The following is a 21,903-nucleotide window of genomic DNA, read 5'->3' as shown; positions in this document are numbered from 1 at the left end:
CGGCGGCTGTGCTGAGGGGAGCCGCCATCTTGGGGCCCGCTACACGGTGTCCCGGCAGGGGAGCAGCTGTTAATGAGGAGTTTTGTGGTTCCCCCCCGAAACACCACCCCCACCCCACAGGGGGAGCACGATCTCCCCCACTGCCGCCCCCTCATCCCAGCGCACCCGCAAAGAACAAGGTCTGAGCCGGGCTCCGTTTTGATAGCAAACTGTACTGGAACGGCCCCGTTAGAGCTGGGGGCTGAGCCCGGGGGGGGCCGCAGCAGGGGCAGGGGGGGCCGCGTAGCCGCTGCCGGGGCCCCCCAGGAAGGGTCCGGGGGGGGGAAAGGGCAAGAGGTGCCCGGACAGGACGAGCGGCCCGAGGGCGAAGAGCGCGGCCGGGTCCTCGGGGGGGGGCTGGGGAGGGGCAGGGGGGGGCAGGGGGGGCCCCATGGAGGTTTCGGGGGCTCCCCCGGGGCCAGCGCCCCCCGCCTGGCGCCGCTTCTTGCCCTTGGCCGAGACCTTCCGGTTGCGGGTCTGGATCCCGTCCTTGCGCATCGTCAGCGGCCGGTTCACCTGGGGGGGCAGAAATGGGCGTGTGGGGGGGCTCCAAAACCCCGGGGGAGAGCTCTGGACCCCCCCACAGATCCCACCCCCCCCCCGCCTTCAGTGATGGAGCCCTGGGGGACCCTCAAGAATTCCCTCCCAGGCCCCCTGACCCTCACTGAGCTGAGAATCTGGGAGGATTTGGGGGTTTTGGATGTCCTAGGCTGGTGCTGGGGCGATCCTGCACCCTCACCCAGTGCAGTTTGTAGTAGAGCGCACAGGTGTCGCACACGAGGTCTGGGGCGGTTTAAGGATATTTTGGGGTGTTTTAGGGATGTTTTGGGTCTCTCACCCGGTGCAGTTTGTAGTAGAGCCCGCAGGCGTTGCACACGGGGTCCCCGCGGGGGCTGCGGCGCCACAGGGTCGTGGTGCTGGTCTGGCAGTTGCTGCACACGGTGCCGGCACGTTTGCTCACCAGCTGCGGAAAACGGTCGGGGCAAAACTTGGGGTTGGGAGCGGGAATAGAGGAGGGCCGGGGGGCTGAAATGGGATTGTGGGGAGAGGGTTTGGGCTTAATTTGGGGGTGTAAGAAGGGGTTTGGGGGGACTAAAAGGGTATTTGGAAGTGCAAGAAGGGGCTTGGGGAATTTTGGGGAGTCTGGCGTGGACTGGATGGGGCTTTGGGAGGGACTGGGGGTAACTACAGGGGGATTTGGGGGCATAAAGATGGATTTGGGGGGACTAGAGGTGGATTTGGGGGTGACTAGAAGGAGTTTTGGAGCATAAGGAGGGGTTTAGGGGGATTTGGAGAGCACTGGGGGGACTAGAGAGGGTTTGGGGGGACAGGAGGGGAATTTGGAGGAGATTAAAGGGAATTTTGGGGGTGTAAGGAGGTGTCTGGGGGAATTTGAGGAGGTTTGGGGAGGATTTTGGGAGGGTAGCTGGGGGAGAATAAAGGATTTAGGGTGTGTGGAGGGGGTTGGGGGAATTTGGGGGTCCCTGGGGTGGATTTAGGGGTCCCTGGGGATGATTTTGGGCTCACCAGGCCCTTCTTGGGGCGGATGAGGGGCTGGTTGTGCTCACTGAGCCCGTAGTTTGGGGTGATTTTGGGATTATTTTGGGGTGGGAGTTTCTGAGGCCCCAGGTGAGGATTTTGGGGTGATTTGAGGGTGGTTTTGGGGCTCACCAGGCGCTTCTTGGGGCGGATGAGGGGCCGGTTGTGCCCGTTGAGCCGGTGGTACAGCCCGCAGGCGTTGCACAGGTAGTGCCCGGTGCCGTCTCGGCGCCACAGGGGCGTCGCTGTGGCCCCGCAGTTCACGCACTCCCGTGCCTCTGCCCAGTACAGCCCAGTAACCAGTACAGCCCAGTAACCAGTACAGCCCAGTAACCAGTACAGACCAGTAACCAGTACAGACCAGTAACCAGTACAGACCAGTACTGACCAAGAGAAACCCCCACTGACCCACACAGGGCAATGCCCATCCCAGTGCACCCCACAATGTCCACCCCCAGTTGGGATGTTCTGGCCAACACCAACCAGTACAAATCAGTCTGCACCAGTATAAACCAGTCTGCACCAGCACAGACCAGTACAGCCTAGTATAAACCCCTAGAGACCACTGTAGGGCACCAACCACCCACTACCCCCGAAGTTCTGACTTTCTGTCCAACATCAACCAGTGCAAACCAGTTTAGACCAGTGCAGACCAGTACAAACCAATACAGACCAGTATAAACCCACATGGACTACCAGAGCACACCCTCCAGCATCCACCCCCAATTCCCACACTCAGCCCAGTATCAACCAGTCTGAAGTACTACAAACCAGTACAAACCACTACAAGGCAATACCCACACCAGCATCTACCCCCAACCACTATAAACCCGTCTGAACCAGTAAAAACCAGTACAAGCCACTGCATACCAGTACAAACTGGTATTACCAGTACACACCAATAAAAACCAGTACGGACCAGCAAAACAACCGGGCACACCAGCAGGCCCCTCCCTGTGCGCCCCCAATTCACACACTGCTCAGTATCAACCAGTATAAACCAGTATGGACCGCTATGGAACGGCAAGCACCAGTATGCAGCAGTATGGACCAGTAGGAACGAGTACAGACCACTATGGAACAGCAGGAACCAGTATGAACCAGTATGAGCCAGTATGAGCCAGTATCAGGCAGGAGAAAGCACAGGGCAGCCCAGCACACATCCCAGAGTACTCCTGCAGCTCTGACCAGTACAGCCCAGTACCAACCAGTACAAACCAACAACAGCAACCTCTGCAACACAACACCCACCAGTATGGACCAGTATAAGCCAGTATAACTCCACAAGCCAACACAAACCAATCTGTGCCCTAGAACACACCAGTCCAGGCCCCAGTACAGACCAGTACAAATTCCAGTAAGCTTTCCAGTGCACCCCAGTAATCTCCACCAGTCCCTCCCAGTGCCCCCCAGTCCTTCACAGTGCCCCCCATCCCAGTCCCTCCCCAGTCACCCCCTCAGTCCATCCCAGTCCCTCCCCAGTTTCTCCCAGTGCCCCCTCAGTCCCTCCCAGTCCATCCCAGAGCCTCCCAGTGCTCCCAGTCTCACCGCAGGGTGGGGGCACGGGCGGCAGGAGGGGTCCCGTGGGGGGGGGGCTCCGGGGGGGCTGCAGCAGCTCCAGGAACTGGGGGGGCTCCGAGTGGGGAGGGGTCCAGGAGGGGCCCCCCAGGGACCCCCCCTCAGCCCAGGGCACCAGGGACAGGCGGCCTGGGGGACACGGGGACAGCCGTGAGGTGGGGGTGACACAGGGACAGGGGGCACAGGGGGACACGAGGGACATTAGAGACAAAGGGGGATCTGGTCAGTGGGGGCTTGGGGATATTGGGGACAAGGGGGACATGAGGGGACGTTGGTGAGAGGGTGAGGGGGACACGGGAGGGCACGAAGGGACAGCTGTCAAGGGCCATGGGGACATCAGGGACATGGGAACATCGGGGACCAGGAGGACGAGGAACACAGGGGGGGTGGGGGGGATTTGGGGAGACAAAGGGGGTCCTGGGGGGTGGCTGGGACAGAGGGGACACGGGGCACAGACAGAGGGGACAGACAGAGGGGACACCGGGGTACCTGGGGGGGGGTATGGGGCCAGCAGCCCCCCCGGCTCCAGCCCATCAGGGCCCCCCAGCCCCAGGAATGCTCCGGCCTCGTCGGGGAACGGTGGGGGCCCCTCTGGCCCCCCCAATGCCACGAACTCCATGGGGGGCCCCAAAACGCAGCTCTGGGGGGACAAGGGTGCCTGCAGAGACCCCCAAATCAGCACCCCATGCCCCAAACCCTTCAGTGCCCCCCAAATCCCCAAGCCACCTGTGTGCCCCCCCAAAATTGTCACCTGGACCCCCAAGCTCCCCAAACCCTAAAGTTCCCAAAATAGGGTGTGGGGGTTCCCCAACCCCTGGGGGTCACATCCCCCTGCCAAATTCTCACCCAGACCCCTAGGGACCCCCAAACCCCAGTCCCACAATTGGGGGGGTCCCACACACTTGGCTGCCCCCCTAAATTAGCGCCTGAATCTCAGGAACCCCAAACTGGGGGGGGGTCCTGGATCCCTGGGTGCCCCCGAACCCCCAAAGTCCCCAAATTGGGAGGTCCCAGACCCCTGGGTGCCTCCCCAAATCAGCACCCAGACCCCTTCTCCCCTCTCCCTGACCCCCGGGGGGGCTGTTCGGGGATCCAGCCCCCCCCAGCCCCCCCCCAGCCCCCCCCAAACCCCGGGAGGGGTCCCTGACCTGGAGCCGTCGTGTCCCAGCTCAGACGGACCCGGCTGGGGAGGGGCGGCCCCGCCCTGGGGCTGGGCGGGGGGGGAGGGGCTCTGGGACCCCACCCCAGCCTGACCCCCCCTCCAACCACCTCCCAAAAATTTTGGGGGAGTCCGGATCGAGGGGGGTTTTGGGGGTGGCAGAGCCCACCTGTCCCGGTGGGAGCTTGTGGGGTTTGGGGGGATTTTGGGGATTTTGGGGGGTTTTGGGGTTTGGGGGGGCGGTAACGGCACCGGGGCTGCCGGGGGCTGATAAGGCCTTATCAGATTTTGGGGCCCCGGCGGTTGGTTTGGGGGGGCCGGGCGGGGCCAGGGCCCTTTATCAGCCCCGGCCAGAGCGGGGGGACCCCCCCAGGGAGGGCAGGGCCTGCGTAAACACCGCGCCCCAAATTCAGGCTGACACCCCAAAATTGGGTGTTTTAACCCCGAAATCAAGCAGTTCAACCTTAAATTACTATTTTTAGTCCCAGACTGGGAATTTCAGACACCAAACTGAGAATTTTAGCCTTAATATCAGGACTTGGATATTTTTTGGTCCAAAATCCTCATTTTTGGCAACAAAGTCAGTATTTTTATTCCAAATTTGGCATTTTAAGCCCCAGAACTGGAGGATTTCAACCCAAAAATGGAATTTTCAGCCTGAAAATTCTATTATCAACCCCAAAAATAGGATTTTTCAGCTCAAAACTACAAATTTCAACCCAAAGTTGGTATCTTCACCCAAAGCTAGGCATTCTAACCCAAAATTGGAAAGTTTAAGATGAATTTGTGGTTATCAAAGTAAAGCCAAAAAATTTCACTCTAAAACTGGAGATTTACAGTCTATAAGATGGAATCTGCTACCGGAACTCAGGAATTTTCACCCTAAAACAAAAGATTTTCAGGCCCACGTTTCCAAGCCCCAAAATGAGTTTTTTTTCTCCTCAACCTACTGCCCTCACCTGTGATTTGGGCTCAAATCCAGTGGTTTTGGGTCCAATCCATGCCTTTGTCATCCCTCGCCGCATTTCTGGCCCCAAATCCGACATTTTCGGCCCCAAATCCGACAGTTTTGGGTTGAATTTTCCCCGTTTTTGCTGCTCCATCCACTGGTTTGGTGCTCTGGGGGGCTGCAGGGGCCCAGGGGTCTGGGGTCCCTCCAAATCCGGGGGTCTGGGTGCCCTCCCCTAAAATTCGGAGGGCCCAGCAGCACCCCTGGGGGGGTCAGTAGGGCCCCTGGGTGGGGAGGGGTCCCAGAGCCCCGAGGGGCTCATCAGGGGTCCCCAAAATTGGGATGGGTGGATCGATGGGGGTCCCCCAGCATGGGGGGGGGGAATGGGGGTCTCTCAGGGGGTCCCCAAGTTTGGGGAGGGGTCCCATGGCCCTATGGGGGGGTCAGGGGAGTCCATCACAGGGTGCCCCAGTTAGGGAAGTCAGTGGGGGTCCCTCATGGTGGGGTGGGGTCCCAGGGCCCCTGGGGGATCAGTGAGGGTCTCCCAGGGCATCCCCCAAATTGGGCAGGGGTCTCAGGGCCCCGTGGGGGGGCAGTGGGAGTCCCTTGGGGGGTCCCCCAGGTTGGGGAGGGGTCTCAGGGCGGCGCGGGGAGGCAGCTCCAGTGCTGTGTCCAGGTTGAAGTCGGGGGGCTGCCGGGGCCCCCCCGGTGGCGGGGGCGGGGTCAGCTCCTGGGGGCCGAAGAAGAAGGGGTGCAGCAGGGCCTGGGGGGAGGGGAGGGGTTAGGGGGGCCAGGACCTCCAAAAATGGGGAAATGGGGGGGGACCTGAGAGACCCTCCCCACTGAGGATCCTGGGGCCATCAATCCCTGAGACCCCCCGCCCCCCCAACACACCTGGGACCCTCCCCTAAACCCTCCCCAGCCCTCTGGGACACCCAGGCCCCTCCAGACCCCTCCAAACCCCCTCAAATTCCCCGAATGCCCCCCCACAGCTCTCACCAGGTGGGCTCAGGGGCAGAACCTCACCTGGTACCTCAGCAGGGCTGATCCAAGGCTCGAGACACGGCACCCCAGGACCCCCCAAGCCCCTCCCAGACCCCCAAATCTCCCCCCCCTCACCTGGTGAGCTTGGGGGCGCAGGTGAGGGTGGTACCTGAGCAGGTGCTGCAGTGGGGCCAATCTGGGGCTCCAGTGGCTCCACCGTGGGGTACCCCAGAACCCTCAAAACGCCTCCAAGTGCCCCCCAAACCCCTCTGGGACCCCCCAGGCCCCCCCAGGATGCCCCAATCCCCCCCTGCCCTCACCTGGTGTGCCCGTGGCCGCAGCCGGGCCCGGTACCGCAGCAGCCGCCTCAGCAGGTCCAGCGCGGCCGCGTCAGCGCCCGGCACCAGCAGCTCCAGCGGCGGCGGCGCCTGCGGCTGGAACCGCAGCTTCGGGAAGTCCGGCAGCTCTGCCAGCTCCTGTGCCAGGACAGATGGGTGGAAACCAGTATGAACCAGTGCCAACCACTATGGGCCAGCGTAAACCAGTACAGACCACTGTACACCAGTGCACGCCAGTTCAGACCAAGATAAACCAGTCCAGACCAACAGAGACCAGTACAAACCAATATAAACCACTGCAGGCTGCCCAGGAGCTCCCAGAACACCCCAATGCATTTTTGTGGTTTCCCAGTACACCCCAGTGTATCCCAGTGCATCCCCAATGTTCCAGTTTCTCCCAGGAGCACCCCAAAACCCCTCAACACTCCCCAGCAATACCCCAGTATCTCCCAGTAACCTCCAGTATCAATCACCTCACACCGTGTCCTGAGAGCTTCCCAGTACAGCCCAGTATGCCCCAGTGGCCTCCCAGTAACCCCAAACCCACCCTGGCACCATTCCAGCACTCTCCAACATCTTCCCATGGTTTCCCATTCCCTCTCAGAAGCCACCAGTATGACCCAGTGCTCCCAGTATCCTGCACTCCCTCTCTCCCATCTCCCAGTGCCCCTTTCCCAGTGCTCCCAGTCCTGGGGCACCCCGGTCACTCAGAGCACAGCAGAGGTGCTCAGTGGCCTTTCCCCAGTGCTCCCAGTGCTCTCCAGCCCCTCTCCCAGTCACTCCCAGTGCTCCCAGTTCCCCCAGTACCGGCCAGTCCCGTGGGCTGGGCGTGCCAAGGCCCCTGAGCACACAGCAGAGCTGTTCAATGTCGTTCTCCCCAGGGAACAGCGGGGACAGCGTCAGCAGCTCCCCGAAAATGCAGCCCACGGCCCTGGGGGGACCCTGGGGTCAGGGGGGTCCCCAAATCCCAGAGGATCCCCCGAATCCCAAGGGATCCCCAAAATCCCAAAGCAACCCCCCAAAACCAGGCACCCACCACAAATCCACACCCTCGTCGTAGTGTCGGGCGCCGTAGAGCAGCTCGGGGGCTCGGTACCACCTGGAAAAGGGGACTTGGGGTGGTCTCGGCTTTTGGAGGGACACCCTGACATCCCAGGTGGGGACACCTCAAAATCCGGTACCTGGTGGCCACTTGGTGGCTGTAGGGGCGCCCTGGGGAGGGGCCCAGCACCCGTGCCAGCCCAAAATCCGCCAGCTTGAGGTGCCCAGCGCTGTCCAGCAGCAGATTGGCCGGTTTGAGGTCCTGCACCCCAAAACCGGGGTCAGGGGGGGCCCCAATACTCGGGGTACCCCCACAGTGTCCCCCAGACTGGAAACAGGATCCTGCTGCAGCCATGCACTGGGTGTCCCCACCGAGGTTTTGGGGAGCTCCCCTCGATCTTGGGATGCCCCTGACACCCACAGCCCCCCTGCAGATATTGGGGTCCCTCTCGGGTCTTTGTGCCTACCCGGGTCTTGGGGTATCTTGCAGCTGTCTGAGCGCCACCCTCTGATTTTGAGGTCCCCCCATTGCCTGGGTGTCCCCAACCCACTTTTGGGGTGCTCACATCGTGTGGGAGGTAGTCCTGGTGTCCCCCCCAATTCAGAGTCCACTCCAGTTTCAGGGTTTCTCCCATTTTTACGGCCCCTTGTTCTTTTGGGGTCCCTCACCCGGTGCAGCAGGCGGTGCCAGTGGCCCCCCCCGCTCCCGATGTCCCCCCTGGTTTTTGGGGTCCCTCACCCGGTGCAGCAGGCGGTGCCAGTGGCCCCCCCCGCTCCCGATGTCCCCCCTGGTTTTTGGGGTCCCTCACCCGGTGCAGCAGGCGGTGGCCGTGCACGTGGCCCAGCCCCCGCAGGGTCATGGCGAGCAGGGCCCGCACACGGGGGGGAGGCAGCGGGGCGGGGGCCGCACGCAGGAGCCCCCCCAGGTCCCCCACGAGCAGCTCCAGAGCCAGAACCACCGCAGGGCCCTGGGCAAAGGCGGCCCGGAGCCGGATCACCTGTGGGGACAGCAGTGGGGACATCGGGGAGGGACATCAAGTGGGGTATCAGGGACATCTGGGACACTGAAAACTGGAGGGGACGCTGGGGTCAGTGGCACCTGGGGGAGGACAGCAGAATTTGAGCTGGGTCACCTGCGGGAGGGGACACTGAGGGGTCACGGGGACATTGAAACTGGGGGGAGACAGTGGGGTCAGGGGGACACCACGACTGGGGACTTGGGGGGGGGGGGTTCATGGAGACCCCGAAATTGGGGAGGAAGAGGGGAGGCCAGGGGACCCTAACGAAGCGGGGAAACCCTGAAATGGGGGAAAGGTTTGTGGGGCATGGGGCGTTACTGAAGGCAAGCAGGATTTTGGGGGGAGGGGGGACCCCACGCCCTGCTGGGGGTGCACTGAGGGGGGCTTCGAGAGCAACAGGGACTTAGGGGAGCACAGGTGTTGGGGTCCCCCGGGGACCGGGGGTCACTCACATGAGGATGGGCCTCGATCTCCCGCAGGGCCTTGATCTCGCGCAAGGTCTGGGGGGGCAGCCCGTCCTCGGGGCGCCGCAGGGGCACCTTCTTAAGGGCCACCAGCTCCCCGGTCTGAAGGGGGACACGGGGGGCTCAGGGGGGCGCTGGGGATCCCCTGCCCCCCACAGGCCGCGCACAGCGCTCACGGCCGACAGGCCGCGGCACCCCCGGTCCCACAGCCCGAAGACACCGGCCCCCGGCCCCACCTCCCGGTGTTTGGCCTTGAACACGACGCCGTGCGCGCCCTCCCCGATGCGGCCCAGCACGATGTACTGCTCCATACCGGCAGCACTCGGCCGGCGCGGGGCATTGTGGGCCGGGGTCGGGCCTCCACCGACCCACAACACCCCGCGCGGCGCCTGCGACACCTGGTTGCCATGGCGACAGGGCCCGTCCCTGACAACGAGCTCTCTCAGCAGCCAATCGCGTTCCTAGTAATGCACTCCCTGGCAACAGGCCACGCCCCTAGCAAGCTCTGACTGCTTCCTAACCACAAACCCCGTCCCTAACAACCCGATCAGGTCCCTAGCAACCAGACCCCGCCCCTAGCAACACAACTCATCCCTAGCAACACGGTCCAGCGCCCCGGCAACGAGGCCCCACACGTAGCAACAGAGACCCTCCCCTTGGCAACCCGGCCGCGCCCCCCCGGCATCCCCCGCTCCCCGGCAACCGCGCCCTGCCCTTGGCAACGGCCGCCCCGTCGCGCGCCGCCATTTGGCCGCGCCGCGCTCTCATTGGTCGGCGCCGTCGCGCTCGGAGGCACGGCGGGCGTTGATAGGTGGGCGCGGGGGCCCCGCCCCTTTTCCCTTAGGCGGGCGGGCGGCGGCGGCGGCGCCGGGCGAGGCGCGATCGGCGGTTTTGGGGGCATTTGGGGCTTTTTAGGGGGTCCCGGTACGCGCCCAAACCCCGCTCGGGTCGGGATGGCGGCGTTGCCTCCGCGAGAGTTCGCGGCGCAGGTGCTGCCTGGCTGCGTGGTGCCCACGGCGCGCCAGGGCCTGGCCCAGCTCTGGCCGCTGCTGCTGCTCTGCCTCGGGGCGCGGCTGCTGCACCGGCTGCGTGAGTGGGACCAGAGCGGGGGGGGACAGGGGTTTGGTGCGGGGAGAGTGTTGGGGGACATCCGAGGGGCTGGGGGGAACCGGGGCTCTGGGGAGGCCGGAGGGTTGGGGGGATCTGGAGGGTTCCGGGTGCTGCAGCGGCTGCGTGAGGGCCCGAGGCGGGTAGGGCCGGGAGGCCGGGAAGGGTTCGGAGGGTGGGGGAACATCCGGGGGTCTGGGGGAATCGGGATTCCCGTGGCTTTTGGGGGCACGGGGGTGTCTGGGAGTTTCGGGGTCTGGGGGCATCCTGGGCAGCTGAGCGGTCCCGAAGGGTCAGGAGGAGCTGGGCGCTCCCCGGGGCGGGCGGGGTGAGAGGGGGTCTCAGGGATCTGGGTGGGCCTGAGAGGGGAATCTCAGGGATCTGGGTGGGCCTGAGAGGGGGTCTCAGGGATCTGGGTGGGCCTAGGGGTGGCCAGGGGAGCCTGGAGGGGCTCGGGAGGGTGGGGGGGTTCTGGGGGGGCGGGGAAGATTCGGGGCTCTGGGCACAACCGGCGCTCTGGGGAGGGGTCCAGGGGTCACGCAGGGTTTTGGGATGAGGGGACACCCGGGAGTTTCGGGGGTGTTCCCAGGGCTTTGGACTGCCCCCCTGACCCCTGTGTGGCACAGCTCTGCCGCGGGGGGGGAAGCACGCAGGGGCGGCAGCCGGGGGGCTCCTGGCCCTGCACCATTTCTTCGGGGCACAGGCGCTGTGGGTGGCCTTGCTGAGCGGGCTCTGTGTCCTCACCCTCCTCCTGAGCCGGGCCCGTGCCCAGAGAGGGCTCTGCCTCGCCCTGGCCGCTCTCAGCTATCTGCTTATGGGGTACGGGATGAGACCCACGGACTGGGGGCACTGGGAGGGGGGCTGGGGGGGGATTTGGGGCATTGGGAGAGGGTTTAGGGGTGCTGGGAGGGGGTCTGGGGAGCTTCTGCTTCATCGTGGCTTGTCTCAGCTACCTACTCATGAGGAACAGGGTGCTAGGGACTCCGGGGAGGGGGTTTGGGGGTGCTGGGAAAGGGACTGTGGGCAATGGGAGGGGTTTGGGGGCACTGGGAAAGGGATTGGGAGCAATGAGAGGGACTGGGAGGGGTTTGGGGGCACTGGGATGATGCTGGAAGCAACTGGAAGAGAAACTGGGCAGAAGTTGAGAAGAGCTGGGAGTAACTGGAAGGGATTGAGAGCATTGAGTGGGAAGGAGATGGGGGGCACTGGGATGAACTGGCGTATTGATTGAATTGAACTGGGAGTGACTGGGAGCCCCCCCAGGGAGCTGCACATGGTGGACACAGTCACCTGGCACAAAATGCGAGGTGAGACACCCACCCCTCCCCTCTCCCTGCAGGATCCCCAGATGCCCCCCCGAGCCCCACAGACCCCATTCGCCCCCCATGCTTTGGGCATCTGTCCAATTTTGGGGTCCTCCCTGATTTTGAGGTCCTGAAGTGGCAGAGATGGTGGTTCCCCTGAATGTGACACCCCTTCCCCCCAGATCCCCCCCACCTTTGAGGCCCCAGACCCCTGATTTTGGGGTGCCCCCAGTTTGGGGTCCCCACTGATTCTGGAGTCCCCAGGGGCACAGATGGTGACAGACATGAAAGTGACCCTCTCCCTCCCCTGGGATTCCCATTACCCCCCCTCCCGTCCGCTGATCCCCCAGACCCCTGGGGAATCTGGGACACCCCCCAGTTTGGGGGTGCCCACTGATTTCGGGGTCCTCAGGGGCACAGATGGTGGTGGCCATGAAGGCTGTGTCGTTGGGCTTCGACTTGGACCGGGGGGCCGGGGGGGCACGGGGGGAGCCCAGCCCTGCCCAGGTCCTGGGGTACCTCTGCTCTCCCGGCTCCGTCGTCTTCGGGCCCTGGGAGCCCTTCGGGGCCTACCTGAGATCCGTGGAGGGGCCCCCCCTGGTATGGGGGAGGCAAATGGGGGGGTTTGGGGGAGAATATGGGGGGGTGGGGGGGAAAATAAGGGATTCGGGGGGATAATGGGGAGGTTGGGGGAAAATGGAGATTGAGGGGTCAAAGGGATTCGGGAGGAGAAATGGGGAAAATGGGAGTTTGGGGGGGAAATGGGGATGCAGGGAGAAATTGGGGGAAAAAGGGGAGTTGGAGGAGAGAAGGGGATTGGGAGGAAGGGGAATGGAGAAGAAAGTGGGAAAGAAGAGTTTTGTGGAGAAGAATCTGGGGTTGGAGGGGGAAATAAGGGAAAAGAGGTTTGGGGGGACAAAAAAGGGAATGGGGAAAAGGAAAGGATGGGTTGGGGAAAAAGAGAAACTTTGAGGGGAAAAGGGGGATTTGGTGGAGAAAAAGCGGAGATTGGGGGTGCTTTAAGAAGTGTTGGAGGAACCTTAAGGAGCAGAAGGGGATTTTGTGGGAAACTAAGTGATGGGTTGGGCAGGTTTGGGGGCACTGAGGGTTTGGGAGGGTTGGAGGGGGTAGGGATGGGGTGGTTTGGGGAGGCTGAGGAGGTTTGCAGGGGACCTGGGGGTGTTGAGGAGTGCAAACAGGGATGAGGAGGGTGTCAGCGGTGGGATGCTGGCTTTTGGGGTGTTTCTTGGGGTGTCAGTGTCTGAGGGTGTCTCAGAGGGGACCAGTGTTTGGGGGATTTGGGGTGTCTCTGGGGGGGTGTCAGTGTTGGGGGGTCGGTGTTGGGGGGTTCGGGGGTGTCTGTGGGGGGTGTCCATGCCCGGGGCCCCCCTCAACCTCCCCTGCTGCCCCCAGAGCGTGGCCTGGGCCAAGAAGGGGCTGCGCAGCCTGGGGCTGGCCCTGCTCTGCCTCCTGGTCAGCACCTGCCTGGCCCCGTTCCTGTTCTCCAGCCTCTTGCCTCTCTATGGGGCACGGGCCCTGCGCAGGTGAGACCCCAAAATCCCCCCACAAAACATCCTGGGGCCCCAAACCCTCCCCAGGGTCCCCAATGTCCCCCAAGGAACCCTGGCACCCTCCTGGGGGTACGTCAAATTCCCTGGGGACCCCTGAGCATCCAGAGGACCCCCAGACTCCTCTGGGGATGCCGCCAGGGACTCCCAGACCCTCGCACCAGGACCTCTGGGCTGCCCCTCAGGAACCCTCAAACCACCTCAGTCCCCCCAAATCTTCCTGGGGATCCCCAAGCCCCTCTGGACCCCGTAAATTCCCCTGGGGACCCCCAAAACTTCCAAAAGCCCCCAAAACCCCCAATGATTCCCAAACCACACCAAGGGCCCCCAAAACTTCTGGAGGAGCCCCTGAAGCCCCTCCAAGGACCCCCAATTCCCTTCAGGGACCCCCAAACCACAGTCCCAAACCCAAAATCCCCCTAAGGACTGCTGAACATCCCCTGGGGACCCTCAACTCCCCTCCAGGGACCCCCAAAATCCCCCAGGGATGCCCCCAACCCTCTCCCCCCACTGACATTTCTGTTCCCTCCGGTGCTGCCCAGGAGCGTTTTTGCCAGGTGAGGGGGGGATTTTGGGGGGGCCTTGGGGTTGGGTAGGAGGGGTTTGGGGGCTCAAGAAGGGTTTGGAGGGGCCAGGAGGGGTTCAGGGGGGCCAGGAGGGGTTTGAGGGTTCCCAGGGTGGGAGTGGCACAGGAGTGGGGCACTTAGTGATTGGGGGGGGTTGGAGGGTCCTGGGGGGTTTGGGGAAGCCCTAGGGGATTTGGGGGTTCCCTGGGGGGGTGTGGGGACACAGGGGTCACTGGGGAGACAGGGATGGGAGGGACATTGAGGGAAACAGAGATGGGGGGTGGCACCTTAATGTGTGTCCCCCCCCCAAATCCCCTCTGTGGCCCTCCAAACCCCGCCCCCTGTCTCCCCCAAACCCCTTATATTCCCCAAATCCCTTCCCAAACCATGTTCCCTTCCATGTCCCCCTAAACCCCCAATTCTGCTCCCAAACTCCCCCATCACCACCAAATGCCTGCCAAACTCCTGCTTCTCCAACCCCCATGTCACCCCCAAATCCCTCAATGACCTCTCCAAATTCCCCCAAATCCCTGTTCCTCTAAAACTCCTTCCTGTTCCCCCAAACTCCTCCAAACACCCTCAAAACTCCTCCATTTCCCCCCCAAATCCTCCTAAACCCTTTCTGTGCTCCCAACTTTCCCATTTCTCCACCAATTCCTCCCCAAACCCTGAACTCCCCCGTTTTCCTCCAACCCCTCCCCCAAACCCCCCCCCCCCCCGTATCCCTCCCAAATCCCCCCCGAACTCCCCTGTGCCCCCCGGCTCCTCCCGGCTGCCAGGTGGCTCCGTGCCTACGAGAGTGCCCTCTCCTTCCACTTCAGCAACTACTTCGTGGCCTTCCTGTCCGAGGCCACAGCCACGCTGGCTGGGTCCGGCGCGTCCCTGCACCACGACCACCTGCACTGGTGAGGGGAGAGCGGGTCTGGGGTCTGCCCTGGGGACACTGCGGGGACGGGGCCTGCCCTGCAGGGACATTGGCCCTTGTGTGTGTGACACTGTCCTGTGTGTGACACTGTCCTGTGTGTGACACTGTCCCTGTGTGTGACACTGTCCCCATGTGTGTGACACTGTCCTGTGTGTGACACTGTCCTGTGTGTGACACTGTCCCCATGTGTGTGACACTGTCCTGTGTGTGACACATCGTCCCCCCCAGGGACCTGGCGGTGTCCCGGCCCCTGCGGGTGGAGCTGCCACGATCCATGGCTGAGGTGGTGACAAACTGGAACCTGCCCATGTCCCGCTGGCTCCATACCTGTGAGCACTGGGAGGGACTGGGAGGCACTGTGGGGGGGGGCTGGTGGGCACTGGGGGATACTGGGAGGAGCTGGTGGACACTGGGAGGGACTGGGGGGCACTGGGGCTTGTACTGGTGTGACTGGTGTCCCTGGGCAGACGTGTTCCAGACCGCCCGGCGCTTGGGCACCTTCGCTGCTGTGCTGGGCACCTACGCGGCCAGCGCCCTGCTGCACGTGAGGGACCCCAAAATCCTGCCAAACCTCCCCAAAAACCACCCTGGGGACCCCCAAATACCCCCCAAAAGCCCCTCTGCGCCCTGCTGCATGGGAGGGACCCCCAAAAACCCCTCAAACCCTACCTGTGTCTCCCTACACCTGAGATCCCCAGGACCCCAAATCCTCTCAGGCCCCCCAACCCCCCATATTCGTCCTCAACCCCACCCTGGGGACCCCAAAACCTGCCCTGGGACTCCTTGAAACCCCATCTAGAAACCTCAAAAACTCTGTGACACACCCAAACCCTGCTGGGCTCCCCTTAAATCCCCCCAGATCACCCCAGTTCAGCCTGTGACTCCCCCAAAGCCCCACCCCAACCCTCCCTGTCCCCCCAGGGCCTCAGTTTCCACCTGGCCGCTGTGCTGCTGTCCCTGGGCCTCATCACCTACACCGAGCACGGTCAGCACTGGCCCTTTAAGGGGTGGGGCTAAATGAGGCTGAGGTGGGAGGGGCTTATGGGGTGGGGCACAGAGTGGGTGGAGCTTTAAATGTGGGCGTGGCCTAAAGGTGTGGGAGGGTCCAGGTGTGGGCAGGGCTGAGGATGTAAGCGAAGTTTCAATGCCCTGGTTTAGAGAGAAGTGTGGGTCGGGCCTAAGTGCGGTGGGCGGGGCCAGGGGTAGGGCCTGTGAATCCGGGCTGTGCCCAGACTGATGGGTGGAGCCTGTCAGTGATGGGTGGGGCTGGAAGGGTGTGGGTGGAGCCTGTCAGTGATGGGTGGGGCTGGAAGGGTGTGGGTGGAGCCTGGGCAATGCTGTGGGGGTGTAACCTGTACTGGGGGTGTAACCGGTAATGGGGGTGTAACCGGTAATGGGGGTGTAACCTGTACTGGGGGTGTAACCGGTAATGGGGGTGTAACCTGTACTGGGGGTGTAACCTGTAATGGGTGTGTAACCTGTACTGGGGGTGTAACCGGTACTGGGGGTGTAACCTGTACTGGGGGTGTAACCTGTACTGGGGGTGTAACCTGTAATGGGTGTGTAACCTGTACTGGGGGTGTAACCGGTACTGGGGGTGTAACCGGTACTGGGGGTGTAACTGGTACTGGGGGTGTAACCTGTACTGGGGGTGTAACCGGTACTGGGGGTGTAACCAGTACTGGGGGTGTAACCTGTACTCTGGGGGTGTAACCTGTAATGGGGGTGTAACCTGTACTGGGGGTGTAACCTGTACTGGGGGTGTAACCGGTACTGGGGGTGTAACCGGTACTGGGGGTGTAACCTGTACTGGGGGTGTAACCGGTACTGGGGGTGTAACCGGTACTGGGGGTGTAACCTGTACTGGGGGTGTAACCGGTACTGGGGGTGTAACCTGTACTGGGGGTGTAACCGGTACTGGGGGTGTAACCGGTACTGGGGGTGTAACCTGTAATGGGGGTGTAACCGGTAATGGGGGTGTAACCGGTAATGGGGGTGTAACCGGTAATGGGGGTGTAACCTGTACGGGGGGTGTAACCTGTAATGGGTGTGGCCCGTGCTGACCCCGCCCTGCCCCACCCAGCCCTGAGGCAGCGCTTGGCCGCCATCTTTGACGCCTGTGTCCTGTCCAAGCGCTGTCCCCCCAGCTGCAGCCACCGCCATAAGAACGTGAGATTGGGGCACTGGGGGGGCTCCGTGGATGGAGGTTGTTGATTTTTGGGGGGCCCTGGGGAATGTGTGGGGGTAGCAAAGGGGTTGGGCATCCCAGGGTGATCTCTGGGCTAGTTTGGGGGAAAAAGGAGGTTGTGGAGAGCAGGATGGGGGATTTGGGGATCCCTGGGTGGGGGAATTTGGGGGTCGTGGGGAGGTAGGGGGTTTGGGGGCTCTGAGGGGATTTGGTGGAGGGTTGGGGGGGTCCCTGGGGGCAGGGCAAGGGGATTCTCACAGGTGCTGTGGGTAAGAGCAATCAGTGGGGGGACTTGGGGTCCCCACAGATGCTGTGGGCACAAGTGGTGAACACGAGGGGATTTGGAGGGTCCCTGCAGGGATTGAGGGGTCCCTGAAGGTTTCTGGTGTCCCTGCAGACACTGTGGGTGTGGGTGCTGAACGGGGCCCTGGGCGCCCTGGCCCTGTTCCACCTGTCCTACCTGGGCGCCCTGTTCGATGTGGAGGCTGAGGATGCTGTGGAGGAGCAGGTGGGACCCTGAGCCCCCCCAGACCTTTCCCAAGGTTGTCCCTGGTGTTGGGAACACCCTGACACCATCTTGTCCCCTCAGGGCTACGGGATGGCCTACACGGTGCGCAAGTGGTCAGAGCTGAACTGGGCCAGTCACTGGGTGACGTTGGCTTGCTGGGTGCTGGCCCGACTGCTGCGCTGAAGCTCGGGGAGGGCATCAGAGAGTCCGGCCACTCCGCCACCTCGGGGGCCGCTCCGCGCCACCGGGAGCGCCTCTCCGCTCTCTTGCCGCCATTTCCCGGGCGGAAGTGACGCCGCGCGGCCGCTCTGGGACCAATAAAGCCTCGCCTCGATGGTTCCTGTCAATCATTCCTGGCCGGCCGTGGGAGCTCCGGCGCATGCGCGGATGGGTTAACGGGGAAGGGCGCCCCCTGCCGATAGCGCAGAGCCAACGCTTTGACCAAAAATGTCTTAATTTACATGAAAAGCACGGCGCGGGGCCATATGGGCCTTATAGGGACCCGGGTGCTAGCGGTCCCTATAGCCCCCGAGAGGGGGGAAGTGTCCATATGGCTGCTACAGAGACTGAGGGGTCCATATAGTCCCTACAGAACCCCAGGTGGGGCACATGGCCCCTATAAAGCCTGCAGGGGGGAAGGGGAGGGTCCACACGTATTCTATAGGGCCCTGGAGGGCTCCAGACTGTCCCTATAGCGCCCGGGGGGGGGGGGGGTGTGTCACTCGGTGCTGTCAGGTGCCCTTGTCCTTGTCGGGAGACCTGCAAGAGAGAGAGACCCCAGGGCTGAGGGCGGCCAGGGGGCCCTGTGGATCCTCTATGGCCCTGGGGGAGTTCCAGATGGATTCTATAGGGGCTAGGGAGAGCACTGGTGGGTCCTGTATGGCCCTGGGTGCCTCCTGTGGCATCTGGAAAAGGTCCCTACAGATCCTATATGGCCTTGGGGGATGCCCTATGGGTTCTATAGGGCCCTGGGCAGTTGCTATGGATTCTATATGGCTGGGGGGATGGTGTCCCTATGAATTCTGTATGGCGTTGAATGGTCCCCTATGGATCCTATAGGACCCACAGGGGTCCCCATAGCTCCCCACCCCCCTGTGTTAGTGTGTTAGTACCCCTCCCCCCAGCACATGCTGTTAACCAAAACCATCTTTATTAGCCCCAAACCTTGTTAAAAATAGGCCCAGCCCTTCCCCCCTACAAAATCTGTACATCTGGCCCCTCCCCCAGCAGGTGGGGGGGCAAGGGAGGGAGGGGAACCCCACAGAGGGGCCGGGGGTCCCAGTGAGCCCCTCATTAACACAAACTCTTCCATTAACCTCTGACTGCATTGGCCTCATTAATCTCCACCTCGGGGTCCCCCAACACCCAAAGAGCCTTAATGAGTCCCCACCAATCGATGTGCATTAATGAGCTCCCCATCTCCTAATGAGCCCCTCCATGTCCCTCCTCACACCACAGCCCCAGGTTTGTCAGCCCCTAACAAGCCTTAATGAGCCCCCAAGATGTAACAAACCTCCCCAGATCCTCAATGAGCCCAATGAACCTTAATGAACCCCAAAATGGGACTCCCTACTACCTAATGAGCCTCAGGACCTGAAGAACCCCACCAGGACCTTCACTACCCCCTACAAACCTCTCCAGGTCCCTAATGAACCTAATGAGCCTTAACAAGTCCCCACCACCCAAAGAAGGCCAAGATCGGGGTCCCCCCACCTGCTGACCTCCCCAGCTCCTCCACCATCCCAACAAACCCTAATGAGCCCTAACGAACCCTCAGCACCTGCTGACTCAAGATCCGCTGACTGCACACGGGGCTCCAGACCTGCTGACCCCACACCTGGGTCCCCTCCCCAGCTCACGGCCCCCCCTTCCCTCCCCCTACCCGCTGGGTCAGGGCTGGCCCTGGTGGTCCCAGGCCACCCCCAGGGTGTCCCTGTCCCTACGGCCCCACTGACTTGCCGCTGTCCTGGCTGCGGCTGCTGGTGCCGCGGGGCCGCCCGTAGAGCACGACGGCGGCCAGGACCATGGCGGTGCCGGCCAGGAAGGGCGCGCGCGGCCGGAAGCCGAACAGGTGTGCGGAGGCAGCCGTGGAGGCCAGGATGGACAGTGCTGTGGCGAAGCCCTTGAGGATGTTGTCGGCGTAGCGAACCACCACGGCCACCAGCAGCCCCCCGGCCGCCTGGTTGACCACCACGGCCCACACGGCGCCGTTGTAGCCGTAGAAGAACCCAAGAGCGGCCACGGCTGGGCCCTCGGCAGCCAGCATGGCGCCCAGCCCCACGGCTGTGCCCACAGCGCCCAGCTGCACGTTCCGCACCCAGATGGAGCCGCCCGAGCGCTTCAGCAGCCGCTCAAAGTAGACGCCAGCAAAGCCTGAGGACAGGCAGGACGCGGCCACGGCTGCCAGCCCCACGGCGTAGCTCTGCGCCGGCCCCTCGGGGCCGGGCGACGGGGACATGACCGCGGCCGAGGGCACGGCCCGAGCCTGCTCCGCCTGCACCAGTGCCACCCCCGCAAAGAGCAGCGCCAGCGACAGCCACTGCAGCCGCGACAGCGCCGTCCCCAGCAGCAGCACTGAGAACAGCGCTGTGGTTAGGATCTTCAGCTGGTACGTCACCTGTGGGGAAAGAAAGTGGGGACAGTCACCTGGGGACAGGGCCAGGGTCACCTGTGGGATAGGGACACAGTCACACAGGGACAGGATCACTTGTGGGGAGAGAGGAACACCTGGGGACAGGGGTGAGAAGAGGGCCACCTGGGGGACAGGGTCACCTACGGGGCACAGACACAGATGTGGAAACAGGGACATGGGCACAAGGTCACAGGGACAGGGATACTGTCAACAGCTGGGACATCAGGGACAGGGACCCTGGACACTGTCACAGGGACATGAGGACAGACACACCGTGACTGTCACAGAGATATGGGCACAGGGACACCACCACGATCCCCAAGGTTCCCGAGCTCATTGCACATCCCCACCTGACCCTGTGGTCCCCATGTGCCACCTATCCCCGTGTCCCACCTGGAAGGTGGCCGCAGGCAGGTTGGAGATGGCCACGTACTGCAGGTTGTTCTGCAGAGTGTAGATGAGGGAGGGGACAGCCAAGCGCAGCGTGTCCCCAAACTGTCCCACCACGGCCTCATGCAGCGTCACCGCCGTCTGCCGGACACTGCCTGGGGGGGACAGGGCTCAGAGACAGGGAACATAGCCCAGGCTGGTCGTGGCCACTCCATTGTTGTCACCCCCCAGGGTCCCCACCATGAGTGTCCCATGCCCCCTCGTGTCCACAGCACAAGACCCTCAAGTCCCCTCATGTCTCCCACATCTCTGCCACTTGTCACCTTCATCCCTCCAATGTCCTCTCTTGTCCCCTCCTCTGCCCTGTGTCCTCTTGTATCCCCATCATGAGACCCCCCCCCCCAGTCCACTAATGCGGACTAATGTCCCCATTCCCCCACCCTGTGCTCACCTCAGAACTGGAGGAGACAACGCCAGGTGTGTCCCCGTCCCCCCCGTGTCCCCAGGCTCCCCCCTGTGTGGATGAGTAGGAGCAGCAGAAACAGACCCCATTGTCCCCGATGTCTCCGATGTCCCCCGTCCCTACCCTTGTGCTGGATGAGCAGGAGCAGCAGGCAGGCGCTGCCCTTCATGGCCTCGGCCATCACCACGGCCGTGGTGGGCAGGAAGCGCTCCCCGGGCAGGGTCCGCACGTAGCGGATGCTGAGCACGAGGGACGCGTTCTGCAGCACCAGCACGCCCAGGCTGGCGTACTTCACCCGCCGCGACACTGCGGGGACACCAGGGTGTCACCGGGGGGTGGCGCGGACACCGGGCTGAGCCCTTCGCGACCGCGGCGGGACCACCCGGCACTCCGGGACGAGAAACTTCACTCGCCGAGACACCGGGGGTGACTCGGGGTCCCACGACGGGACAGCCCGTCACTTCTCCCGGATGTGCCCCAAAGCTCCGCCCGCCCAAGGCCCCTCTGCCACCTCTGACCCGCGCCCCCGCGTACCCCAGAACCGCTCCGGCCCCCCGGCTCTGCACCATCCCTTCCCCGATCCCCGGATTCCCCTGAGCCCCTCCACATTCCCCACAGAACCCCCAGCCCCCATCCCCCCGCAGACCCCAGGACCCCCCTCAGGCCCTCGGCCAGATTCCTCGCTCCGCAGTCCCCACATGGTTCTTCCCGGGTCCTCCCGTTCCCCGGCGGCCCTGCATCGTCCCCGCCTCACCCGTTGCGGGCCCCGCGGAGTCGCCGGAGCCGCCGCCTTCCGCCGCCCCCGGGGCCGCCATGGTGGCACCTGCCCAACACTTCCGCTTCCGGCCACGCCGCGGCCCCGCCCACTGAAGGGGAGCGGCTCCACCTCCGTTCGGTTCAGCAAATCCCGCGCGCATTTTCGTGCGGCGCCCCGCCCCCTCGGCCAGTGTAACCAATCAGCGCTCGCCTCGCGAGCTTCCTGCCACCGCCTCGCGCTGTTCCCGCCTCTCTCCCCCTGAGACACGCCTACTTCGTCCACTGACCAATCGCCGCTCGTCTCATCGGTTGCACCCCCTTAGGCCACGCCCAGTATTTTCACCGCCTCCCCCCTCAAAACCGAGCAATCCCCGCCCGCGTTCTTC

At 63.3% G+C, this 21,903-nt stretch overlaps 3 protein-coding genes across 10 annotated transcripts; 1 reads left to right on the top strand and 2 right to left on the bottom strand.

The window, feature by feature from the left end:
• Positions 1–189: 189 nt before the first annotated feature.
• On the bottom strand, positions 190–9,775 carry GATA1 (GATA binding protein 1). 5 transcript variants are annotated; one of them, XM_058828602.1, is made up of 9 exons: positions 9,347–9,775; positions 9,099–9,212; positions 8,437–8,625; positions 7,768–7,889; positions 7,623–7,685; positions 7,394–7,517; positions 6,569–6,724; positions 5,275–6,027; positions 1,720–1,856 (listed from the first exon to the last, which is right to left on the bottom strand). In XM_058828602.1, the coding sequence occupies exons 1-8, from the start codon at positions 9,419–9,421 to the stop codon at positions 5,839–5,841; spliced, it is 1,032 nt and encodes a 343-aa protein (XP_058684585.1). In that variant the 5' UTR covers positions 9,422–9,775; the 3' UTR covers positions 1,720–1,856; positions 5,275–5,838. The 5 variants fall into 5 exon arrangements, with proteins under 5 accessions (XP_058684583.1, XP_058684587.1, XP_058684585.1 ...); XM_058828601.1 differs by lacking the exon at positions 1,720–1,856 and adding an exon at positions 3,676–3,814; XM_058828603.1 differs by lacking the exons at positions 1,720–1,856; positions 7,394–7,517 and adding an exon at positions 3,676–3,814 and having other exon boundaries at positions 7,623–7,889.
• A 141-nt stretch (positions 9,776–9,916) lies between these two features.
• PORCN (porcupine O-acyltransferase) lies at positions 9,917–18,439 on the top strand. Of its 4 annotated transcripts, none has more exons than XM_058828597.1 (13): positions 9,917–10,199; positions 10,844–11,036; positions 11,481–11,524; positions 11,934–12,121; positions 12,935–13,065; positions 13,632–13,646; positions 14,435–14,560; positions 14,809–14,909; positions 15,048–15,124; positions 15,502–15,565; positions 16,664–16,749; positions 17,166–17,276; positions 17,358–18,439. In XM_058828597.1, exons 1-13 carry the CDS (start codon positions 10,064–10,066, stop codon positions 17,457–17,459), a joined length of 1,374 nt encoding a protein of 457 aa, XP_058684580.1. In that variant the 5' UTR covers positions 9,917–10,063; the 3' UTR covers positions 17,460–18,439. The 4 variants fall into 4 exon arrangements, with proteins under 4 accessions (XP_058684580.1, XP_058684578.1, XP_058684576.1 ...); XM_058828595.1 differs by having other exon boundaries at positions 16,664–16,786; XM_058828593.1 differs by lacking the exon at positions 13,632–13,646.
• SLC35A2 (solute carrier family 35 member A2) lies at positions 17,713–21,657 on the bottom strand. The gene is made up of 5 exons (XM_058828599.1): positions 21,516–21,657; positions 20,885–21,067; positions 20,302–20,453; positions 19,232–19,893; positions 17,713–18,035 (listed from the first exon to the last, which is right to left on the bottom strand). The coding sequence occupies exons 1-5, from the start codon at positions 21,574–21,576 to the stop codon at positions 18,008–18,010; spliced, it is 1,086 nt and encodes a 361-aa protein (XP_058684582.1). The 5' UTR covers positions 21,577–21,657; the 3' UTR covers positions 17,713–18,007.
• Positions 21,658–21,903: the final 246 nt, after the last annotated feature.

This window comes from Poecile atricapillus, unplaced genomic scaffold (assembly GCF_030490865.1).
Source record: "Poecile atricapillus isolate bPoeAtr1 unplaced genomic scaffold, bPoeAtr1.hap1 scaffold_111, whole genome shotgun sequence".
In the NCBI taxonomy this organism is placed as follows: Eukaryota; Metazoa; Chordata; class Aves; order Passeriformes; family Paridae; genus Poecile; species Poecile atricapillus.
Note: the sequence above shows the minus strand (reverse complement) of the source record. Positions and strands in the feature narration are given on the sequence as shown.